Source organism: Bombus flavifrons, chromosome 3, assembly GCF_040668555.2.
Source record: "Bombus flavifrons isolate JBK064 chromosome 3, iyBomFlav1_principal, whole genome shotgun sequence".
NCBI classification, from domain to species: Eukaryota; Metazoa; Arthropoda; class Insecta; order Hymenoptera; family Apidae; genus Bombus; species Bombus flavifrons.
In genome coordinates this window covers 15,425,651-15,450,355 of record NC_138444.1, presented here as the reverse complement: position 1 = coordinate 15,450,355, position 24,705 = coordinate 15,425,651, and the positions used below count along the sequence as shown (strand labels likewise).

General features: G+C 30.9%; 5 protein-coding genes across 13 annotated transcripts; 3 read left to right on the top strand and 2 right to left on the bottom strand.

Moving 5' to 3' along the window:
• Nucleotides 1–38: 38 nt before the first annotated feature.
• Nucleotides 39–8,138, bottom strand: dysf (neuronal PAS domain protein dysfusion). Of its 2 annotated transcripts, none has more exons than XM_069109772.1 (9): nucleotides 7,981–8,138; nucleotides 7,262–7,443; nucleotides 3,331–3,392; nucleotides 3,150–3,239; nucleotides 2,773–2,949; nucleotides 2,361–2,545; nucleotides 2,157–2,263; nucleotides 1,814–1,967; nucleotides 39–1,562 (listed from the first exon to the last, which is right to left on the bottom strand). In XM_069109772.1, the coding sequence occupies exons 1-9, from the start codon at nucleotides 7,989–7,991 to the stop codon at nucleotides 644–646; spliced, it is 1,887 nt and encodes a 628-aa protein (XP_068965873.1). In that variant the 5' UTR covers nucleotides 7,992–8,138; the 3' UTR covers nucleotides 39–643. The 2 variants fall into 2 exon arrangements, with proteins under 2 accessions (XP_068965873.1, XP_068965874.1); XM_069109773.1 differs by having other exon boundaries at nucleotides 7,262–7,438; nucleotides 7,981–8,130.
• Nucleotides 8,139–11,087: 2,949 nt separating this feature from the next.
• Nucleotides 11,088–17,074, bottom strand: Cp190 (centrosome-associated zinc finger protein CP190). Of its 7 annotated transcripts, none has more exons than XM_069109745.1 (7): nucleotides 16,868–17,074; nucleotides 16,559–16,748; nucleotides 16,360–16,471; nucleotides 15,583–15,754; nucleotides 15,322–15,461; nucleotides 14,986–15,246; nucleotides 11,088–14,859 (listed from the first exon to the last, which is right to left on the bottom strand). In XM_069109745.1, coding segments are annotated over exons 3-7 (2,574 nt in total). In that variant the 5' UTR covers nucleotides 16,362–16,471; nucleotides 16,559–16,748; nucleotides 16,868–17,074; the 3' UTR covers nucleotides 11,088–12,860. The 7 variants fall into 7 exon arrangements, with proteins under 7 accessions (XP_068965846.1, XP_068965847.1, XP_068965848.1 ...); XM_069109746.1 differs by lacking the exon at nucleotides 16,868–17,074 and adding an exon at nucleotides 16,053–16,117 and having other exon boundaries at nucleotides 16,559–16,844; XM_069109747.1 differs by lacking the exon at nucleotides 16,868–17,074 and adding an exon at nucleotides 16,053–16,117 and having other exon boundaries at nucleotides 16,385–16,471; nucleotides 16,559–16,844.
• A 435-nt stretch (nucleotides 17,075–17,509) lies between these two features.
• Hsepi (D-glucuronyl C5-epimerase) lies at nucleotides 17,510–20,208 on the top strand. Its single transcript, XM_069109752.1, has 7 exons — nucleotides 17,510–17,722; nucleotides 17,813–17,907; nucleotides 18,009–18,156; nucleotides 18,285–18,413; nucleotides 18,480–19,193; nucleotides 19,264–19,451; nucleotides 19,528–20,208. The coding sequence occupies exons 3-7, from the start codon at nucleotides 18,016–18,018 to the stop codon at nucleotides 20,057–20,059; spliced, it is 1,704 nt and encodes a 567-aa protein (XP_068965853.1). The 5' UTR covers nucleotides 17,510–17,722; nucleotides 17,813–17,907; nucleotides 18,009–18,015; the 3' UTR covers nucleotides 20,060–20,208.
• An 853-nt stretch (nucleotides 20,209–21,061) lies between these two features.
• Nucleotides 21,062–22,732, top strand: LOC138178189 (zinc finger CCHC-type and RNA-binding motif-containing protein 1). The gene is made up of 4 exons (XM_069109770.1): nucleotides 21,062–21,635; nucleotides 21,972–22,083; nucleotides 22,153–22,461; nucleotides 22,527–22,732. The coding sequence occupies exons 1-4, from the start codon at nucleotides 21,523–21,525 to the stop codon at nucleotides 22,662–22,664; spliced, it is 672 nt and encodes a 223-aa protein (XP_068965871.1). The 5' UTR covers nucleotides 21,062–21,522; the 3' UTR covers nucleotides 22,665–22,732.
• A 125-nt stretch (nucleotides 22,733–22,857) lies between these two features.
• On the top strand, nucleotides 22,858–24,618 carry LOC138178186 (U6 snRNA phosphodiesterase 1). 2 transcript variants are annotated; one of them, XM_069109765.1, is made up of 4 exons: nucleotides 22,858–23,327; nucleotides 23,674–23,798; nucleotides 23,870–24,207; nucleotides 24,356–24,618. In XM_069109765.1, the coding sequence occupies exons 1-4, from the start codon at nucleotides 23,236–23,238 to the stop codon at nucleotides 24,542–24,544; spliced, it is 744 nt and encodes a 247-aa protein (XP_068965866.1). In that variant the 5' UTR covers nucleotides 22,858–23,235; the 3' UTR covers nucleotides 24,545–24,618. The 2 variants fall into 2 exon arrangements, with proteins under 2 accessions (XP_068965866.1, XP_068965865.1); XM_069109764.1 differs by having other exon boundaries at nucleotides 22,870–23,327; nucleotides 23,656–23,798.
• The last annotated feature ends 87 nt before the right edge of the window (nucleotides 24,619–24,705 follow it).

Genomic DNA, 24,705 nt, shown 5'->3' with positions numbered 1-24,705 from the left:
TCCATTATTTAAAAATATTACATGAAAATGATTTCTAAAAAGCTGTATTTCAACATTTTTCCTAAAATTTCTTCTATAAAACCTTTAAACGCTAGTTAAAGTACTTTTTTTACCACTAAAAAAATTAGGTACTCTTGCGATCGATATTTCTACGTATATGACAAAATTTCCACGTCTACCTTTTATTAATTACCCTAATACTTTATGGCATCTTACCCATAAATCTCTGTTACCAGCAAGCAGATTTTAATTAATACTGATGATAGCTTTCAATCCAACGAGAAAACAAGTTTCTTTTTAATAAAAATTACGAAATTACTATATGCATCATTTTTACTCTAATTGAAAAATGATCTGATTAAAAAATCAATTCCAATCTTGTATGATACCAGTCAATCTTAAATCTCTGAATATTATTATATTAGGAACTAATTTAATGGATCGACTGTCACCAATTCAAAATTGATCTTTACTTCTTTCAATTTTTTACAAATTCTTCTAATGTAACCTTCAACTGATCTATACCAACTTTCATCCTACTCACAGACTCGAACTCTCAAACTTACAAAGTTATACCTACTTAAAGAAAAAACAAATATTTGCCTATCTAACTGTAAAGCACCAATTAAACAAGTGCACAGTCTTATTTAGGAAAGTCTTTAGAATCATTCATGGACTGGCCCTTTTTCCGTGGTAACTGCAACGTGATGGGTTGAACATCCTGGACTTTCCTGGGCCCCTGATTCGAGCTACGAAACGTGATCTTTAAATTGGGCACGTGCTGTTCGGCCGCCCAATCGAAATTAAAAATTGGAGTTTCCGGATGTAGCTCGGAGTCTGGAGTGTCGACCGGCGTAGTTGGCGTCGCTACATATGGGCTAAGTTCCTGGTGAACGACATCCGGTACCCTTTGCAAAGTGTCCGACCAAACTGGACTCGAATTCCAATGTTCCATGGGTAACTCCGAAGGATCTGCTGTCGATCCTGTCGTCGTGGATAACGCTTTACCCGGAAGTCGTTTATGGCTGCTATTCCTCTCGTTACAACAGTACTCCTTATCTAAGTCGGTGATATAGTACTTGGGCGACAACGTGTCCATACTGTATTGGCTATGACATTGCATAAATTTTGCGCGATAACCGCTCAAATTTAATGAACTTTTATGATGCGCTTTGTACCTATCGGTGAATTGACCAAGCGCATAATGACCATGTTGAATATTCATGTGTACGTTCCTATTCTCATGCTCGCTACTACTGATCGACATATCAACCGGTTCTGCATCCTCTCGTGGATTTCTAGTTGCGTAATCCTTTAACTGTGTCTTCGACGAATTGTGCGGATCCTGCTCTGAATTTCGTATATCAGGAGAGTGTTGCGTGTCGTTGTTATGTGCGTGGGATAAGGAACGACTGTAATCTTGCTGCTGATTACTTTGGCTCCCGGTAGCATATGGCACACCGCGGTTCTGACTCCCGGAGCAGATGGTGTAAGTAAATTTAGTTTGGGATGAATACTGGTACAGCCAGGAACTTGAACGCATGACTTCCGCCTCCCTGTCACTGTAATAGTGCATTACACTTAACACGCTTTTTGTTATAACCGTTACCACCTTTATTTAACTAATAATTACTAAAATAATTATTAATAATTACCCTCGTATTATCTATTTAATTTATAAGAAAAGGATGGATATATTTTGTACATGATCTTTAACATTCTATTTAGCGGATACGAAATTCATTACTCTCCAATATGAAAAGAAGAAAGCGAGAAATATTCGGAAATGAAAATTAGATATATGGGAACGCACCTCAGAACTTGATTCGTGCACACAATGATAGGATGTTGACATTCTTCGGAAGTATCTTTGACTTGTAAAACGCAGTGCACCCAGAACCACCGTCCGGAACGGCTTTGCAGTCTCAACAATGCAGTTGCTGACCGTTCTTGATCAGATTGAATAACTGAAACAACCGTGAATGATATCGAAACTTTCAAATGTTTTAAATATTAAGACGTATCGTTTAATTTTTAAATGAGTCTCTATTTCATATTTTTGAAATTGAAGAAAAACATACTAAAATGTATTTACATTTGTTTTCGATTAAAGATAAACTCGAAAGTTGAACTATTTTAAATTTCTATGAACGTACCAGTCTGATGTTTGCAATATGCTGTTCGTATCGAATCCCAGTGTAATAAATTATACCATGACATATTTACTAATTCGTTACGGGTGTATTCCAAATGGCTTTCGGCACTGAAAATTCAACAAAATCATTCAACAAAAATGTATTCTACTTTCCAAGATCATTTGAATCTTTTATATTTTTAAAACAAAGAAATAAAAATGTTACGTTTTATCGATATGAAGGTATTTCATATCCATAGAGTGAATGGTGGTGAAAATATTTGTCGCACCCTGCACGATACTTTCTCTAGTTTCTGGCAAAACAACGGGTGTACAGGAAGCAAGGAAAACAAACTCATTTCGATTACAAACAGGAACGAAAGGTAAAAAATGGCCTTCAACTAAAACCACCTATAAAAAATAACGATAAAACTAAACGCACAAATAATATACTATGCACTACCAAAAAGATAACATTAGGAAACAAAAAATAAACATGCAGAATATATAATTGCAAGCATAACGTGAAATAAAATTAAAACAAGAATTTCTTATTCGACGTTAAGGAAGGGACAAAGAGAAGTTTATTGAATTTAAAAAAAAAAAATATTATTATTTCGACTAAATACAAAACTTACTTTTTGATCACCGAAACGAAGTTGCCTCCGAGAATTCCTGGATACGTTGATCCGACAAAGAAACAATCTTCTATCGCTTGGAATTGGACTATTTCTAGATAATTGATTTTGTACAACCATGTGATCTTGCTTGTCTATTACGTCGTAAACACTATCCCCGTGGATAAGCAAATCCTCCTAAAATACATTGTGCAATGTAGAACATTGAATTAAATTTAATTTCTCTGACAAATTATGTACGTATATTATATGTAGTATCACATCTTTCCTTTTGTCATGAACAACGAAACATTTAGAAGCAATTATTTTATGTTTGTCTTAGTGAATTCTTAATATGTTCGATTACCATAATTGTTGTGTCTTTGCAATTACTTTACCATAGAGTGTCCAAGATATTCTGCCGCATTTTCCGATATATACAACAGTTTCCCTTGCTGGGTCATCATCATTATAAATCCGGACATGGCCTGAAAAATTGCATGCATTGTATGGCCAACATTTGTACCGCAGCAACTAACGGTCAAAAATACAATGCGATATCATGATAAACAATATTACTTTTGAAAATCCAATGTTAGGGGTCGGGATATTCGAAGAGTCGGACGGACAGTTTTTCAAGGCTGAAACAAAAAAATACAATCAATGTATTATTCAACATTCAGTAATTAATTAAAGATCTGAGGATAGTCTCATCCAATATATTTTTTTAATTTTCGTACGAAATGTTAAATTTACGAAAATAGATAAGGAAAAAGATCAAGGATTAAGATAAAAACAGTTTTCGTTTCGTTATTGACATTTTTATAATTAATATCAGTTATGGATCACTCTGTAATAAATCTACAAATGTTAATGGTACATAAATGCATGTTCGTGAATTAAAATTGAAGTTACTCGCGTAACATCATCAAAATTGATGGATTAGAAACGTTTATGACTGTTATACAATACGTTATAAAACTTAAGCTTCGCGTATGATAACATAAAGTTATTACGATGTTCAAAAATGGTATATGAAAGCAATGTCTGTATTGCTAGGATCTTATCGTTACCGTTGCTTTTATTATTCATAAACATTCCAGCTTAAAACTTTTCCAGATAAGATCCTGTTTATCTCAATAACTGTAAAATAGCTTTATGGATAACATCTCGTATGTAAACATAGGATAACGAGAAAAATAATAAATATAAATTAAGCGATAAAGCTTCGATAACGTTGTCGATATAAATAGTTCGATTAAAGTAATTAGAATAGCGCGTTGTTTCAAAATTCCTTTGTCTAAAGGATTTCGGTACCGAAAGCTTTCAGAGTTTAACTCTATCCATAATTTCTTCAAATTGAATACATATGTGCTACTTTTCCTCAGGATCACTCAACCAAGATATAACCAAAGCGGTATTTCTCAAAGCACATCGAGTTTGATGGAAATATAATCAAATCCCCTCTCCTCTATCGAAATATTCCTTCGTCCGCCATGAAAAAGGGGCATAAACGATCGAAATCCAAGGAAAGCAAAGAGTAACGACAGAAAATTCGTTGGGTCTGCGCGTTTTCCATGATTGTCCCGGGGAAAGAGACCTAGGGAAAGAAAAAAGGAGCGAGAAAGAGGAGAGGGAAAGAAGCGTATGCTAATGCAGTACGGGTACGTTTACAAACGGCGCTACACGGGACTATAGTATCGAATACTGTGAAACAATGAGTATGTAGGAGAGAAAGAAAGAACGACGGAGAGTGGAGAGACGATACAGAGGGAGTATGGGTTACAGGAGCGTGAGAGTGTTGTTGCAAAGGCCGACAGGTCAGCGGATCACCCGGAACTCGCGCTTAGACTCCGCTGAGTTTGAATGTACGCCGATCTTACCTTCTTGCCTTACCTACCTCCCTACCTTTTACCTATATATTACTCTCTACGCTTGCACAACGGAGATGCCCGAAGTTTTTGATGCTCGAACGACCGTTTAATATTCTTGTCAAACGATCGGTCCTTATTCCTACGAAATTTCGATCGACATTAGGATTATTAAAATACCAGTAACTTCCCTGTTAGAAATTATAATACTTATCATTATTCATCAAGAATGTTCGTGCAAGTATTTCTGAATACATTGAAACGATATTTAAGCGGAGATTTGCTTCGCCCTGTGGATATCGTAGCTAGACTGCGGATTTTTACGTGTTTATGGAAAATTTGAAAATAGAAAAATGTTCAGAATGTATATAATATGTAAAATTATGTGATACTCAAAGAATTAATATTAAAAAGCTCGTTTAAGTTCTACTTCCTTCATTGTATCTATGGAGATATGTATTTTTCTATAAATATTCGCAGTCTAGTTGGAACGAATACTTAGGTTGGATATTTTCTATACTTCTCCGTATCATGTGCCTTCTGTATATTTTTGCATCTTTAAATTTCCGTTTGAAATGTATTTGAATTGTCGATAATGTAATTTTGTTGTTTCGGTTCAAGAGATCGTTGGACCATACATGTTTATGATATTATGAGTGAAACAAGAGTCGCAAATAGAACAGAATTTTTTAAAGTATAATAGACGAAAAGCAAGATTCAGTAATGTGCAAGAGTTTGTATGATCCGAGTTTGAAAAGTTGAAGTCTAGACAAACGAACAGAGAACCTCGAAAACTTTCTATGTTAATCCACTTTTGTAACTTGACGACATATCGATAATTTTTTACTTCTTCTATTTTTAACATTGTACATTGTCAAGGAATTGTCTCAAAAGTAATGAAAAAGTGGTATAACTGTGAAATTATGGAGACGCAAAGAGTGAACAATTATTTAGATAATACAGAACTTGACTTGTGAAATTACTTATATGTCATGTCGAACGATGTAACTTTATGAACAATGTAGTTATAATTTAATGGCCTGAGTCGTTAATAATTCATTTTAAAGATCATTTTGTTATGGACATTAATTTATAACATACCACTGTATTACCTTGCCTGTTCCATGGTATTAGATCAACATATTCGTACATTTATTATTCGAGCATTAAAAGTTGAAAATAATCGGTATCGCTGTTCCTATAATATTTATACTTTTAAAAACAACTGCAATAATCGATAATGCTATTTTGGTCACTACGATTATCTACCACTTACCACCTTGAAATAACTAATACAGTTACTGACATTTTGATATTGGTTTTTGCGGTGACGTATAAGTCTACTGGAAGACGGAGAATGTAAAAATTAAAACGACAAGCGTCTCGCCATGAAACAAAGGCATAGCGTTCACCGTGCAGCAAGTATGCGCAAAAGCATTCGCAATTTTTTATCTTTGCATCTCAACAGTTTTTGATATCTATTATAAAGTCAGTTATTTTATGCACAACGAAATTCTTTGTAGTATTAGGGAAATTAACAATTAATATATTATATATTCATGAATAACAACCGTTGTATATGCACAATGAAAATTATCACAATATCTAGTGTTTTTTGTCATATTCTAAAAATTTCGTTTTATTCATTGAATTATGAAAAACAAAATAGTATTTTCTTACGCAGATTGTACACTGAAATCTATGCTTCGTAAACTGATGATGATTTATAACGCAGCTTTATAAAGCATTTAAGAATGCTATACATAGCGAAGATCCATAAAATCCTCACTTTTGATTTTACATTTAGATTTTAACTCCGTAAGTTATAGATATAGATAATTCTTCGACAAAGTTTTCTACGATGTATTATTATAAAGTAAAAGTCTAATTACTTAGGATCGAGAATACAGTATTAGTCGTTTCTCTACAAATTACTAAGTTGTAGAATCAGGGAAGCGACTGTGGGCCAGTTAAATATTTAATTTTAGGCTTTCGGATACAAGAACTGCTGAAAATCAATGAAATAACATACGTATGCGATAATCAGAAATGAACCATGTGCCTCTTCTCTGACTCGCATCGCGTGTATTCAACAAATTATTAAACTAAACAAACCAGTAAGTCTATGAAAAGCATTTCTTTTTACTTCTAATTGTACTTCGCAACTTTCTCATGCCGATGGTCGTAGATTTTTTTTAAAGCATAGTAATTACATAGCTTACTCGTATCTACCTAGAAATATTTATGCAAAATGTAACTGTATCTATATCAAACGACTCCTTTTCTATCGAATTTTATATAAATAATAGTAACAAAATCAAAATATCGAAATTATGTTAAAGTAAGCGAGTAATATTTGTTTTCGCGGCATAGAGTTTTCCGGAATCAAACATGGCGGTTGCCGAGTACCGTTTAAAAAAAAAATCACTCGAATACCACAAAAACATAGTCACTCGCGTAATAACCATGGTCTTTTACGCATTAACCGAGTACCAAGATGATCGACTCGATGAGAACAAACGTAACGCGCGATTACGATAAGGATATCGTTAACGTATATAACTAAAAATCTTCCGATTTCCAAATTTTTCGGACTCTTTAGTTAAACAACTCAATTAAATTTATCCTTTGATGCTTACCTTGTTGAAAGTAATTGGCTTTTCGAAGAAATACGCAGACCAAGGCCATAAGCTGTAACTGGGAAAGCCTCTGACGAGTTGAGGGCGGTAATGGCAGTAAATCACGTAAGTTGGCGATTTCGGCATTTATCAGGTCCCTTCGAAGTTTGCTGGCACCTTTCGTTGATTTGCTCGCATCTATCCTTCAAGCACACTCGGATGTTACCGATACGCTATACTTTGCCGGACGGCTGAATCTACTTGCGAAATTGACGCGCGTTCAACGGACATTTCTACTACTTCTAACCGATTCCTTGCAGATAACAGAACATACACACATAATACTTATATATATATGTAAGAATTGTTTAAACTCATACAAATGGAAACTTATATCGATCTCTACAAACTTATATTAATTATTAAAGATACGTAAAGATATGCTCGAGCGACTGTTTTTATGTCACTGACGGAAAATTAAACCATTATCAATAAAATATAATACAATACTGTATAAGAGAAGGATAACAGTTAATCCCCCATCGTTTCGATCGAAAAAAAAGGTACATCGAAATTTAAATTTCTGCGAACCGATCGAATACAATCTACAGTGTGACGAATGCCACTGTCGAAGGCGCTAAAGGGGTAGGAATCAGAATCGACGGTCAATGGTCGAGAGATAAGTGAATGCGTTAAATATATCGTTCGACACGTCGATCACGTGACCGAGCATTACTTACCGATTGAACATATTTCGGTAACCAGGAGGACATTAGTAGCGGATCACTTGTAGACGACGAACGAGACATCCGGGTCGGCAGGTTCTCGCAAAACTACAGCTACGATCTAACATCCGGGTCATAACGCGCTACTACACTGAACACGTGGATACTGGCAGAGGCTGGTTCTCCTACCTTCTCACCTCCGCAGCCCCCCTTTTTCTCCTTTGCCGCCACCACCACCGCCACCCACCTTTACCTCCCTTTCCATCTACCTCGAGCTTAGGCCATCCTCTTCCAACACGCAAATGGTATGATATTTTCTTCCCTGTTTCGCTGTTTATATTTCTTGGTCGCTCCCACTCGTCAATTTATCTCACTCGTTTATTCCCTTTCTCCAGTTTTTCGCTCGCTCGCACCTTTACCCCATGTTGCTACTACGGTCACGATCGGGCAATCGTGTCCCTCTACCACCGCCATCATCGCCATCCTCGCCACTACCACCGGCTACTGGTTACGTTTCCTGTACATGCGGTTTTGTCCGAATCATTTGCGCAAAGTCCCGCCTCGAGAACTTTTCGGTACTGGTTGAGAGCGTGCGCCAGGGGTACACCATCACAGTACTCGGGTAAGGTTGGGATTTTTCCGAACGGAGCCAACCTTTCAGACAAGGTAAATGTTCGTAAAACAACCCGTAGATTTCCGATTTCAAAATGTTTTTTTTTTTTTAATCTTTTCTCTGGTTCTTTGCTAACAATTTTTAATTATTTTGAATAATTTATTATTTTTAAATTAAAACAGTGTGAAATACAGTAGTGTTAAATGTTACTGAATTTATAGAATATTTATACTTTCTTTACGTAATTTGCAGATATTTGCAAATTCTTTTGAATAATTTGTTCTTTGAGTTGAAACAGTGTAACGTACAAAGGCAATCAAAGTATTATCGAATTTGTAGAAACGAAAGACTTGTTATTTTTTACGTTATTTCCTATGATATATTCTTACGTGATATTTTTTGATGTTACTCTTGTTACTCATCAAATGAAGAGAATAATGAAATTATTTGATATTTCCTTTTTTCATTTATATATTCGTTACTTTATTACACATTTTTCGTCAAATATCTTATACATATTTCCTATTTAAAATATCATTTTACGAGATTATTGGCATCAGAGGCAGCTTTGTGTCAATCATTAACGATTACATTGTGATAAACTATTGATCGAACGAATTTTCTCCCCTTCTTACAATATTAATACTTAATTTGCACTAAAATTATCTTTACTTCAATATCGAATAATTTTATTATCACCTATTTGCTCGATTTTATTCGTATAGAGATATTTCTTGACGTTTTTTTTCCTTTTACTGTAAATCACGTTACTGCACATAAATTGAATCAGTACATCGAATTTCATTTATTTATCTTACTTCATAAGCATATTTCTTGTAAGGAATTACGCTGCTCGAAATGATTGGAATAATTAAGCTTATGTATTTATTTAATTGTATAATTTAGGAGATTATCTCTTAATTATTTTGAGCAGCACACGTAAAAGTACTACAGATATCGGTCTTTTTATATTAATCGATTCGACAGCCAACATTCGTTCGTTTAGCTTAAAATTATACTCAGAACGAAATATCGGGTTGCGAAATTTTTTAATCGATTTTACGAACATTTGTTTATCCATTTTCCAAATTACAGACGATATGATGTGTCGCTTTTCAAGATTTTTTAAAACATTTTAAGACGAAAATATTAAACAATTTTGCAGATATGTAAAATCGATACATCAAGAAAACAAAATATTATGCGTCTCTAGGATTGACAAAATTATGTCGGTTTTCAATAAATTAAAAAATCGATGTGCACTAAAAAATGATCGCACTAAGAATCATATTATTTTTATCTCAGAAATTTCTCGTTTCTAATTAATTGTCTAAGTAATTAAAAAAGTCTAAGGAAGCACCCTGTACGTTTCCATACTTCGCATAACTAAATTATGAAGAAAGTGGTAAAGGAATCTTATACAATGCAAGAAGATAAGCTTAAATAGGTGTGTGTATGCGTAACTTAATGATATCGTATCGTATCGAGTCTAATGTAACGATTTTTATGTAACACTGCCAACTATTTTTAAAAATATTGTATAAAGTAGTTACTAATAATTTGATAATGGCCATAACCGAACTATGGCAGTTAATTTCCTTCTATTTTGCATGCATTCTAAATCTAGTTTTCTTGTTCCTCCAGTCTTTCTGTCCTTATTTGCAATAATCAGAGATCCAAACACAAAACAATTTAAATCAACCTTTGGTCGATTTTACATATAAAATTTTCGTTACTATTGAACGTTCGACAAGATCGAACTCATTGATATATCCTAATATAATTAATTACTGTTCAAATAATTAATATCGTCGATACAATATATAGAACGGTTTTCGAACTTTATCTATAACATACTATTTCTTTACTAACAATAAGCAGATATCGTATTTTGCGGAAAAAATAGACATTTGCTAAAAATTGATATACATTTCAATTATACATTAATAATATAAAAATTAATACAAAAAATGATACAATTAATAATATGAAAATTAATACAAAGTTCGTTTAACCAAAATTGCATGATATGGACAAGATAAATCCTTTCTAATCTAGCAAATGATACTAAATTAGATATACAAATAAAATATTTTTTGATCCAAGAATTCCTACGAATCTTGAAAAATTTTAATCTTAATTTTTTCTTCAATTTCTATAACTCTGAAAATACTGAAACGAAAAATTGTTACTGAACCAGTAACAAGTGATGAAGTTATGTTAGTATTTGACTAATGTATATTTCAGATAAAATTCTTCGACGTTATAATTTGTTAATCGTGCGTAGGTTGTAGTAAATGAGAACTCAGAAATTACATACTGACGTAAATTAGTATTTTCCATAATGCATGTATATATAAAACGAGGCACTTAATACGCGCGCACCGTGATTAATATTTTTCTTTAAAACAGAGAAATTTATCGTATATATTGAATTCATCACATTTCCAAGTTAAAAATAAAATGATTCTTTGACATTAGCGTGTATTTGCACGCTAATTTGTTACTCTGTTTGAATTTTCTTCATATCAAATGATTTCCCATTTACTTATAAATACAAAAATTTCAATTTTAATCTTGTATTCATTTGATCGATAGAAACAATTTTATACATATGTATAGACATGTATAAGTCAAAAAAGAAACATTTGAAGTTAAATATACTAGACGGAGCAAAATAACTAAACTAAATTTATGTGTTTGATTTACGGCAAAATTGAACGCGTGTGTTAAAAATATAAATGTTTCTAGCATATTTTATCTACTTTATCGTGATCTGCATTTACATGTATTATTCGTTGAATGTTACTAACTCAAATATTCTTCTATATATATCTTGGATTGTATTAACTCTAAATACCATCTTCGAGACTTTTACTGAATTTACGATAATATTACTCTAATTTAAAATATTATGCTCAAAAACTAAACAAGTGCTGGTTACTTATGAGAAAGAGAATTGACTAAATAAAACGCGTTAAGTGACTCACGCTGTACATATACAAGATATTCTGTCCGACTTTATTAAAAATATATTATCTTCTGTATTCAATTTTTTGAATGTTTTATTTTCTATTTTTTAATATGAAACAGGCATCATGTATTTAATTGCAAATGATGTATAATGGCATTTGATTTCAAGAATTTTTTAAATTATTGATATCTCTTCAATAAAATCATATTATTCCTTCCAGAAAATAGAGAATATATGACTATACAAAGCATATTTTTTTATGTAAATAAATTAATGAATTATATTCGATTTGCTTTATTCAAATGTTTGTATAAAATTTTAAATATTTGAAACTATATATCTTAAAATTCTCCAAATCATGTAATGAAAGAAATAATAAAATGTATAATTTCGTAAGGAAAAAGTGTTTGAGTTTTATTTCTTTTATTATATCAATTCCGGAAAAAAAAATGTTATTAATGGACTTGAAATAATGAAAGAAATGTAAAATAACATTTTATCATTAACGCTTAATTGACTACGATCTTTTATTTTGGTGTATCATGTTTATCCAAACGTAAAATACGAAAGATATATACCAATTATCATAAATAATCATCAAATTCAACATTATAAAGTCTAAGAAAGAATTTCTGAAAGAAATGTATTACTTTTAATCTCTTTATTTTTAAATATTTGCATTGAACATGTGCAGTCAGGAATTAATCAGAAATTCGACATTTATGTTCCTTCATTTTCTGCATTTCATATTCACCCACTGCCACACGTTTGTGCAACTATATGTTCAGAGGAATTGAAAATTGCAATTATGTGGCAATTAAGAAAAGTTCATAAACAGTTTTTCCACTTTTCTTCTTCCGTCCCTTTGCAGATGTGATCAAATTAAATCTCTTTAATTAACGATTGAATATAATCATACATACATATATATATATATATATCAGCTTATAAGCTGTATATACAAACATTTGTTTTAGGATAAATGTTGAAGTTAAAATCTTTTTGCACGAATTAATTGAAGCTTATGACTCTACATATCCTCTAAAAACGAAATAATTCATTTACATTGCTTCTTTTGTATCTGTATATACAAGGTGTTTCCTACTTTTCCGGCAGGATTGTGAAGCATAATCTACAACCTTGCCAGGAAAGTAGAAAATGCCGTGTATAGTAATCTTCAATCATTTACTATGTAGAGAATGAAGAAAGAAGCAAAATGAAATGCAATTCAAACATGCCGTTTTGTTAGTCACGGATATTGATCAAACATAAAGTGTGACAAAGTTAATATAATAATAATATTATTATTTATGAATCAGCTAATTCTCTACTATCATCATCCCATTCTGTAAAGCTATTCGCTTTAGTTTGCTTATCATTTTTTTCCACCTCTTGTTCTCCCTCAAGATGCTCCTCTTCAATGATCATAACCGATTCCTGCGATTCGCCTACACTGTTACTCTGTTCGCTGCATTGTTCATCATATTCCACTATTTCTGTCTGTTCTTCCACGTATTGTATAACTTCTTCTACTTGATCAGAACTGCATTCCTCCAATATTTCCGACTGTTCAACTTGCATTTCCTCCTCCATCACCTTTTCCTCAACTTCTTCAACCACTTCCTCCACTATCTCCTCAGTTTCTTCGGTAAGTTCTTCTGACTGATAATTCTCGTATGTTTGCCGTTCTATTTCTTCGTTTCCGTGAATGTAAACGATCATCCCATCCTCCGTACCTTGCATTACAATTTGTTCGTTATCGGTAATGTTTAGCTGTTGTGGCTGCTGCTGTTGATCATTTTCCTGCTGTTGGTAGTTGTCATTGTCAATCAACATTATCATATGTTGCCCGTCCAGTTCGTGCGTGTTGTAAGTCATTTCGTGCGAAATATTATTTAATTGCATCTCCGGTACAATATATTCCGATACGTTCGAAGCTCCATCCTGAGGTTCCGAGGAAACGCTATCTCCAACACCTAAGGATGCCGCTATACCACTAGCCACGTGACTCAAGGCTTCCGCTTCTGAAGAAGGTTCTAAAGAAATCGTTGGCATAGAGACTGAAGCTGCATCCGAATCCCGCAGATCCTTGTGTACGCAATCGATATGAACTTGCAAATTCGTAGCTTGTACAAAAACTTTACCACAATGAGTGCAACGATGTCCCTTCTTTTTGCCATCCGGCAAGTTTCCATGGCCCGTATTAATTTCATGGGTCGTCAATTCGGTAACGTCTTTAAACGTTTGTGAACATTGCATGCACTGAATCTCTTCGATGGATGACGAATGTTGACGCGACGCTGGTCGATGATTATGGTTGATTTGATGCCTCGCCAAAAACGCTTCCGATAGTGCCACGTAAGAACATGCTTGGCATTTTGGAAAACTCATGCTTTTCGGAGGAGGCACATTGTGTTTTGTATAAAGATGATACATCAGGATGTTTCGTTTGATTGCTTTATAACCACAGTGTTCGCAAATTCGCATATCAAATTTTTCATCGTGTACATCTTGCATGTGTCTTCTGTACATATAGTAGTTTGTATACTCCTCTTCTAAATCACACTTGTTACATTTCCAAGGTCCAGTCTCGCCACCATCTACGCTTCCGTTACTTTTTGCCTCGGTTTCATCGGTGTTATTGCTTGACATCAGGTGATCAGACTTCAAAACTACGTAAGATACTTTTGTCTTGCATGCTGAATTACTATCTGAAGACTTTGCTTCTTTTTGCATGATTTTCAAACGTATGTTCTTGTTATTTTTCACTAAATGGGGGTATTTTTTCAATACTTCTCGAATAATCTTTGCGTGATTATTGATCGAGTCTTCTGAGTTCGTTCGTTTCCCCTTTTCCATGTTTTCTTTTTCTTCGAGATCAAATCGCACTCTCTTAGATGGCGATGGCTGCGTATCTTGACCCCTTTGGAAACATCTAGTCACGGACCAATCATCGTCGGAATTCATTTCCTTCAGACTCTTCTCGTTTGTATGACTGTCATCTTCCTCATCTTCAGTTGTATCATTTTTACTGTCTCTGTCTGGGGAACATTTACCACTAGGCGAATTATCTCTTTTATATTTGTCTGGCGCTTGAACGATAGGCTTTGTATTGTACGTAATGTCATCGAATGACGAGAACACCCCGAGCGCAAACTCTTCAGCTTCGGGGAGATCAAATCGGGAAGGTCCAGGAGTTACCTCTGTAGGCCTATTTGTCGACGGCATCCCGTGGAATGTTCGCATTTCATAATTAAGCGATGGCATACTTTGTGGTGTATCTAATTTCCTTTTCCATATAGGGAGTCTAACATAATAAAAAGAAAATTTTTTTGTACATGTAAAATTGAAGAGTAAGATTTATATACGTAACTAAATTATTTGTAACTAGAATGAGTATTTGAATCTCTAATCTATATACAAACATACTTACTTTCTACCTGGTAATGGCTGATTTGACAGCCCTGAAGATGAAGTGGAAGTAGTTGTTGCTTTTGTGCTAGATGTTGAAGGCTTTGAAACTGCTATTATGGGTCGGGTATTGCATTTCACTGTTTGTTCATTTTGCAGAGAAGCAGTATTAAATTGTGCATCAAGTAATTTAGTTAGAACAGTCATGTTCATTTTCTGTGCTGTACGATACAAAGCATGTTGCTCAGAAGTCCAATACTCTAATTGTCCAGTGTACATAAAACTATAAAAGTATTATATGTATGTATATTACAAGTGTGATAACTTTATGTGCTATACAAACTGTGTTAAAATTTACCTTATAATTGACTTCACACATTCATATGGCATATCTGGTGGCATGATAATTACTCCATCAAAATTTTCATCTTTTTCTTTTTGTTCACGTTCAAGTTGCATAAAATAATCTGTGCATGTTGTTATGACTAAACGATGAGCCTGAAATATTAATGAAGAAGTTCTTTGAACTAAATATAACAATAAATAGTGAAGAAATATTTAATTTTAAATATTTAATAACAATTTTTAAATATAAATAAGGAATGTACAAGATTAATACCTGAACAGTGATATCACTGGTGGGAAACTTGATTGTAAGATCAAGCAATTCTTCTTCAAAATAAAGCTGTTGAAGTCTTTGAAGAAAGAAAGTCCCCCAGTTATCTACCTTCACTTGCTTCAATCCCCGTGAAGGAAGTTGTTTTTCCTGATTTGCTGTTTCCATTGTACACCTGTATGTTATAAGTGAAAAAAAAGCTTTTGAAGGATTCTTTTTGAAAGATTCATCACTACTTAATAAATCTTCCACTAATATTTTTTATGGAAAAATTAATTAAGATATTAGTATGTAGCTGTTTAATATTATCTTCAAGATATATTAATAAAATTAGTAATAAAAATTAAGTATTAGAAAATACATGTAGTACAAAATAAATAATTTCTTTCACTACAATATGCTGCTTATGAGAAAATTAAATTATTAGATTAATATTTTATATTAATCTGATAAACTATATTACATTTCTTTACCTGATATTATAAAGTTTAATTATTTATTATTTTTACTTATGCTGACAACCCACATGGACCAAATCCTGTAATAAGAGAAGAATAAAAGATATCACGATCTTAATCTTTAAAATTAAATTATAAGATACTACACTATGATTTTATTCTCTAACAAAAAAAATATATGAAGAGGAATTTCAAATCTTTTCGTTTACATTACTCACAAATGTTAGAAGTTAACTATTAATTACAAGATTATATAGTATCATATGAAAAGAAATTATTTACACCACACATGCTATTTCAAAGGCTACAAATATTACTTAACATTCTTGAGAATAATCTCTTCGTACTTGTGATTTAAATGCCATATAATCCATGTTACAAAGGGAAATTATTCCCCAACTAATTACTTAGTAGTAACTTAACCTGACTGGCTTCTAAAAATCAAAAGTTTCATATCTAACATTATAATAATAGTGCATCAGCGGGGTCCATTGACATCGGAATATGGTTGTGTGACTTACAGTAGCGACTAGTAGCAAGCGAAGTATGCTAACGTAAAAATTCTTTAGCATGTATATCACCATATATACAATGCTGCGATCGCTTCGAAATTCGATTAGACTAAAATATTGCAAAAAGAAGAATGCTATGCAAATGAAAAGAAGTAAAAGAGGCTTCTGACGAAAGTATCAGCGCATACTTTGCGGAACGCTGAAAAATGGAAGTTTAATAATGATGCACATCTTCCTTTCACGATCAAAGTCGAGCATATTAATGGTTATTTCGAATATATACAAATTCAAAATACCCCGTGGATGTATTGCACATACCTATTTAACAATATTTCAATATTCCTCTCAGCTCCATCTCTTATAAATTTCCTTAGTACACAAGTAATATTGAACATTCCATTGTATATCACGACTCACAGATGGAGTTATACGTATCAACTGATCACACAGTAACAGGATATAAAGAAATCTTCAACCATAGAATTATGAATCGCTACTATAAACTACGATTGCTCATATTTTGTGTAATCTGCATAATGCAGAAAAAAGATATTTTTGTGTTATCGTGTATGATTCCATACGATGAAAACAGAGAGAATTTACATGGAAAAAATATAATTAATTTAATAAATTTAGGTGGAAGGTAACGAATGAACTACGAGAATGGGCAATACGAACTTATGGCGAAGAATGGCTGTTAATAGTTTTAAATATTATCAATAATCAATTGAATTTGTAAACGAAAGATTTTTATTATTTATATCACATTAAAGTTTAGAGTATATAAAAATATTTTTTCACAATGTATATTATAATATACAAAATTCATGCAAAATGTTAAAAATTGATACACATGCAAATATACAATCTGTTCTTCAAATTTCTTCAATATAATCGAGATTTCTTAAAACCACTGAAACTTTACCCATAGTTAATATTTCGCAAACGAATTCTAGGGAATTTATGCAGTGCTACTGACACTATAATCAAGAATGCATGCAACTTTTTTTATAAAATAGACAATGTAATTAACGAGAACAGATACAACATTTTGGTTACTGCAGACGATATTATGAATGGAATGTATGAAACAATAGCTAACATCGATAACCATCGGTGATTAAACGTATAAAGTCCTTAATGGAAAATGTAAAGGGAATATCCATAAAAAAGGTGAACACATATATGCATTTTAAAAGTTGTCATCGGCTGTTACCATTTGTTTCTTGTTGTTTTTGAAGAAATGACTTTATCTCCTTTCAGAATTCTACAATTTAAAAAAAATGGGGGAAAAAATATTTATCTTTAATCGAAGCTGTTTTTAACAGATAGGAAGGCAAGAATTTTAATAACATCTTGTAAGTAAGCATTACATAGCAATATTATTTATACTTTATAAAATTAATCTTCCTATGTATTGATATTATTTATAAAAAATCATTTTCATTCAAACTAACAGGTTTTATATGATGATGAGGTTGAACTTTAAAACATTATTACTTGTAATGATAGTTGCAGTATTAAGTTCAATATTGACATCATGGAATAATTGTGGTAGCCCATCGTTTTTTAAAAACACTGATTGGAAATCAAAATTTCAGCATAAAGTAAGCATAATTTGAGTCAAATATATAAATTTAACATACATTACCATTTCTATAAAATTATTTGGTGTAGAAATTTTATACAATAATAATATTTATTATTTACTATTATTTTTTTTATATATATAAAGGATCGAGTAAACTTAGAAACTGGATATCAGGAGATAGATTGTCATATAAATGGTGATTATTCTATTGGATGTCGTAAAGAAGGAGATGAAGTTTACATACCATTTTCATTTATTCATAAATATTTTGAGGTAAGTAGTAAAAGTAAAGTAAATGATTAATCACAAGAAAATACTAATATATTTAAAATATGTCAGATTTATGGAAAATTAGCCACGTATGATGGCTTAGAAAGATTTGAATGGTTACACAGTTATTCCAAAATCGTTAATCCTAAAGGAAAATATGATCCCAGAGGAGTGTTTATGACCTTTGAAAATTATAATGTTGAAGTTCGAGAACGTGTTAAATGTATTAGTGGAAATGACGGAGTACCAATATCTACTCAGTGGGAGAGTCAGGGATATTATTATCCTACTCAAATTGCTCAATTTGGATTATCACATTATAGCAAAAATTTGACAGAACCAGAACCTCACAGGAAAGTGATAGAAGACTCTGATAAAGTTAAAAGAGAATGGAGTATACCTCAAGGATCTATTGTATCTAGAATATTTGATAAACATGTTAACAGTCATGTAATGAGATTTGCAACACCAGAAACTAGTACATCTGGTATTACCTTAGAATTAGATCATGTACTTGATTTTGTATTGAAATGGGATTTTAATATTAAAGATAATGGAAGCATTATGATCACATTGCAATCTAGAGAAAGAAAAGAAACGTATTACCTTCATTATGTTACTAGTAACATAGTATTGCATATATATAACAATCACGTTTACTATGGAATTGGTCAAATTAATCATCAATGGAGAAGATTCACTAGAGACCTAGTAATAGATTTGCAAAAAGGTTTATACTTAAATGATAAAAATAAAAAGAAAATGTCTCGCTCGAAATTAAAGGTAATGTATATACTTAACAATTGCTATAAAAGAATATAAAAATAAATGTTAAGAATGATCTATTTTACAGATCGTGAAAATGACGTTGTATGGTTCTGGAATGATTGATAATGTAACATTATCTACAAGTGAACACATGGAACAATTCTATGATGCAGCTAGATGGTTTGTTAGTAACCAGAACATTAGTTCTGGTGGATGGGCAAATCCTGTCAGAAGAAAAGTAGCCCCAGGAATGGCTACTCTTGAACCTGGATGGTATTTTATTTTAATAAATTATTTAATTTATATATATGTTATCACGATATATTTATTTAAATGCATGTTTTCACAGGTATTCTAGTATGGGTCAAGGACATGCAATTTCTGTATTAGCACGAGCATATTATCATTCGGGCGAAGAAAAATATTTGCAAGCTGCTATTAGAGGTTTGCAACCTTTTAAGGTATCCTCTAGCAAAGGCGGCGTAGCTGCAATATTTTTAAGCAAATACGTGTGGTACGAAGAATACCCTACGACACCCTCTTCATTTATACTTAATGGATTTATTTATTCTTTAATTGGTTTGTATGATCTAAAAAGCATAGCAACAGGTAAGGATGCGGTAGAAGCATCTCGCCTTTTTAATCAGGGTATGACATCCTTGAAAAACATGTTAACGCTATACGATACAGGTTCTGGTACTACATATGATTTACGTCATTTTACGTTAAAAACGGCTCCAAATTTAGCTAGGTGGGATTATCATTCTACTCATGTTAATCAACTTCTTCTTTTAAATTCAATTGACAATGATCCGATTTTTACTACTACAGCAGAACGATGGATAGGTTACATGAATGGTAAGAGAGCTGCACACAATTAACATACTATCCTTTAGCGATCAATTGATTTTTGCATTCACTTTCATTTTTAATTTATTGATATTTAATATTTCGTTCTGTCTGCTCTATTTTGTATCATACATTTTGTAAATAAAAAAAATAGTCACAGAATAAAGTGGACCAAACTATACTTATCTTTTTATGTAATTGTTATTACATGGAAACAGTAACAATCAAATTCGTGACATTTGTTCGTTATTAATGGATGCTGCGTATGTACTTGGCTATCCCATCATAGCAAAATATCAAATTTAGTATTTGATAGTTAAAACTACATATATTTAAAAAGACAATTGTATTATTATATATAAAAGTAATTTATTCCATTTAATTATAACAAATAAAATGCCTATTTAGAGTATTTCAGATATTTTAAATTAATATTTAGAAAAAGCCATCCCTGAACATGACTTATGAAACTTAATTTGTAGATATAATGGAATGATATATGTAATTGCGTTACATGTAAATTTTGTACTTAAAGAATTAAACTCAACATTTAAACTATTTTATAAATATACATTTTTTAATTTCAGTGTTATGTATTATATTCCTTTGAGAATTTGAACGTTTTATTTTTAACAAATGTATAGATTAAGATAAATTTGATACCTTTAATGCAAATTATTTAAATTAAATAAGAAGTTGTTTCGAGTAAAAATGTAATACATTTTGAAGTTTTTTTGCATATTATACTACTTTTATATGAAATTTTATTAGAACTTATACATGTGTGACACCAATTTAACAAATAAAATGAAATTATTTTATTTATAAATTTCTTATACCTGTTGATAAATAAGTTTTTAACCTAATTTTTCCCCTAAATATATATAATTTAACAAAGAATGAAACTTATTTCATTTAATTTGAATGTATGCTTGTGAATGTGTATGGTCTGTTACATGTTGGTACTACTGATAGCTTAGTTTATGGTATATATTCTTATAGTTTACAAGACAGTTATTCCAATATGTTTGCAAGAATTAATATTACATAGCGTATAAGTAATTATAACGATTTTTTGTGAGTATTTTTAACGTAATTGTTGTTGTTTAATACAAAATTGAGATATTACTGAAATATGTCATATCGAATTATATACGTTTTGAACTACAGAAAAAGATTTTTAAATTCAATTTACGAAACGTATTATATTATTGTTAATTGAATTTATGACTTAATTGCTAATATAATAAATAGTTTTTTAAATGGAACAAAAAAGCTGTTTTGCTTGCAAAAAGATAAGTATTAGTATAAAATTATAATTATTGAATGCGTCACTGAATATAAATATTTCTATAAGAGAAAATAAGTGAAATGCAATGCATGACAAACATTTTATAACATTTTAACTTTATAATTATCGTTTTTTCTATTCTTATATTTCAGGTTAAATTAAATACAAGCGTCATAAATAATAATCGAAATTTAATATGTAAAAATGAGTGGTGGAGTAGTTCCAAGTAAATCAACAGTTTATATTTCAAATTTACCTTTTTCATTAACAAATAATGATATACATCAACTTTTACAGAGTTATGGCAAAATTGTAAAGTGAGTTATGAAATTTAAGTAGCTAACTTTTTAATTCTTTATTAGTTTGTTAAATATATATTTGTAGAAATATATTATTTAAATATTTTATATATTTCATTTATCCTGGTATTCTACCTTTATCCTTTCATCAAAAATTGTATAAAAATTACTGTTCACTACATTCTTAATCCTCACATATTTTCAGATTAAATTTTCTTATATATCTTGATTTTTATAAAATATAAAAATTTTCAATACTTAGAGAATAAAAGAAATTTTTTACATTACATGTACATCAAATAATTTAAAGTATAATCTTATACAAATTTGAAGTATAACCTTTTTTATCTTTAGAGTGACAGTGATGAAAAACAGAATTACAAGAAGAAGTCGAGGTGTTGCATTTGTATTGTTTCTTACTCCAGAGGATGCTATTAGTTGCGCGAAAAACTTAAATAACACAAAGGTAAACTGTAATTTTTCTTATGTAATGATATTCATCCTAACTTATTTTTCATACATTACTTTTTAACAGATAGGTGGTCGTACAATAAAAAGTTCCATAGCAGTAGATAATGGAAGGAGTACTGAATTTATACGTCGCAGAGACTATCCAGATAAATCTCAATGTTATGAATGTGGTGAAGAAGGACACTTATCATACAATTGTAGGAACAATACATTAGGACCAAGAAATCCACCATTAAAAAAGATTAGAATCAGAAAAAAACATAAAGCTAATACTCACCAAACAAGCGATTTTAATAAAAATAGTGACAATGAATCAGCAGAGGATAATTGGGATGAAGAAGTAGAAACATTAAGTGCTGCTATTGCGTTAGAGGTAATGTATTAATGTGATTCAAATGTAATGAATATTTGTGTTTATTATTTATATGTATATTATAGCAAAGACAAAAAGAATTAGAAAATAATCACCGATTAGGAAATAAGGGATATGAGGAGGAAAGTAGATCAGTTCATAAATCTGGCAAAAGATATAAAAAGAACCAATATTTTAGTGATGAAGAAGATTTTAGTGAATAAGTAAATGTAATAAAATAATATAATAAAAAATTATGATATAATAAAGTTTAAAGAATGTTTAATATTAAGTTTGTAAAATATTGTTTGTATATAGATTTGTAAATTAACAACTCACTGACTTGTGCAGAAATTGAAATAAATTTATAACATCAACTTCAGTTTTTAATTGAAATTTTATTTTGTTTCATATTTAGTAATTAAAAGCAACAAAAGTTATTTAATTAGTTTTTACAATAAATCATGTGTATATATGTATGTATATATTAACATAGTGCGTACTATATATGTTATTTTATTTTGCGTTATGTTCTGTTGGTATTTGTAGCTTAGTAGATTGGAAAACTTAACCTTACAAATGCCATTCGAAAGTCATTAAAAGAAATTTTAATATTACTATTTTCTTTATACTTATAATCTTTAAACTCAATGTATTTCGAACAACAAAGATTAAATATTACCGAAACATGACTGTATTTTGAAAAAATAAAAAATCAAACAATTAGTCATAAATAATTTCAAAATATAACCTCAAAGGATGAAAGATTTAAGTTAATTACAAATATTATACACTATGTCAGGTTTAGATTTGTTAAGTACGTACGCTTCTGATTCTGAAGAAGATGAAATTAATGATAACAGTAAATCTGAGGAAAATTCTAAACGGTATCTGTCTTCTTTGGTTTTTATAATTATTATACTTACGATTTCTTATAAGTATTCAAATACATTTTAATAAATTGTTAGGTATGTTTATAATTGGAATAACTATTCATTTTTACAGTATGCATGTATTGAGAAATATATATTTGATAAATTTATTTTTTAACTTTTATAAACAGATTTAACGATTTATACGAAGATATCACATGCGCGTTCATTATCTATGTTTAGACTTCGCAGATTTAAATTCGAAATAAATAGTTTAAAAAAAGTTTTAGTAAACTAAATATTTCTACTAAAAAAATCATAGAAAATAACTTTTATTTTATAGATTACCTTTACCTAGAAGCATTACAGCATGGAAAGGTGTTCCTCATCATGAAGAAGTAGATGATAATCCATTACAACACGAGGGAAGAGTAAGAAGTTTTAAACATGAACGTGGTAACTGGGCCACGTTAATTTATATTGACTGTTAGTATTTAATAAAGGTATATATGTTTCAATTACAGGAATAAAATCATTATAGCTACTTTAAATTGCAGATGAACCCAGCGAGGACATGCTCTCATGGATGTTTTCAGTTTTGGGAGAAGTGCCAGTTAAATGTAATATATTTTCTGAGCAATTTCATATTAGTCTATCAAGAACTTTAATTTTAAAGTTTCATTGGATTGAATCCTTCGTAGAGGAGACCAAGAAGTTATGTGAGCAGACAGATCAGTTTAATTTGGAGCTTCTAAACGTACGGGCATATACTAACGAGGAAAAAACTCGAACATTTCTTGGGTTAGAATGTATCGATTGTAAAGGAGTCCTTGGTCATTTTGTGAAAAATGTTAATAAGTTGCTTGCCGAATATGATTTACCAGCTTTTTATGAAGTAAGTAACGTATTTTAAACAATGATTATATATGTTACACAAAAGTGCAACAAGTTCTTTTTGATGAAAGTTTTATATTTATTGCTTTATAACATAAGCAATTATAATACGATAATGATGATAATAAATTATCATTTTCCACATTTAGGATTCTTCTTATCATGTAAGTTTTTTATGGTGTCTTGGCAACGAACTGTCAGTTCTAAACGATCAAGCACACTTTTTGACTATTAAATTAAATCAATTTTTGATTGAACATGCAGAGGCGAGATATATAAATGTCAGTAAAATATATCTTAAGATTGGAAACAAGTTATATGTATTTAAACTGAGGTAACAAATAATAATAATTGATACGAATTAAATGTAAAATACTGAGAATAAAAAAGTTACACTATAATATAATAACAATTTTTTTAAAACTTTACTTTCTTCTTTTTCCCTGTGTTAGTATACCTAAAAATCTTTACATTTAAGATTGAATTCAAGTAATTTAAT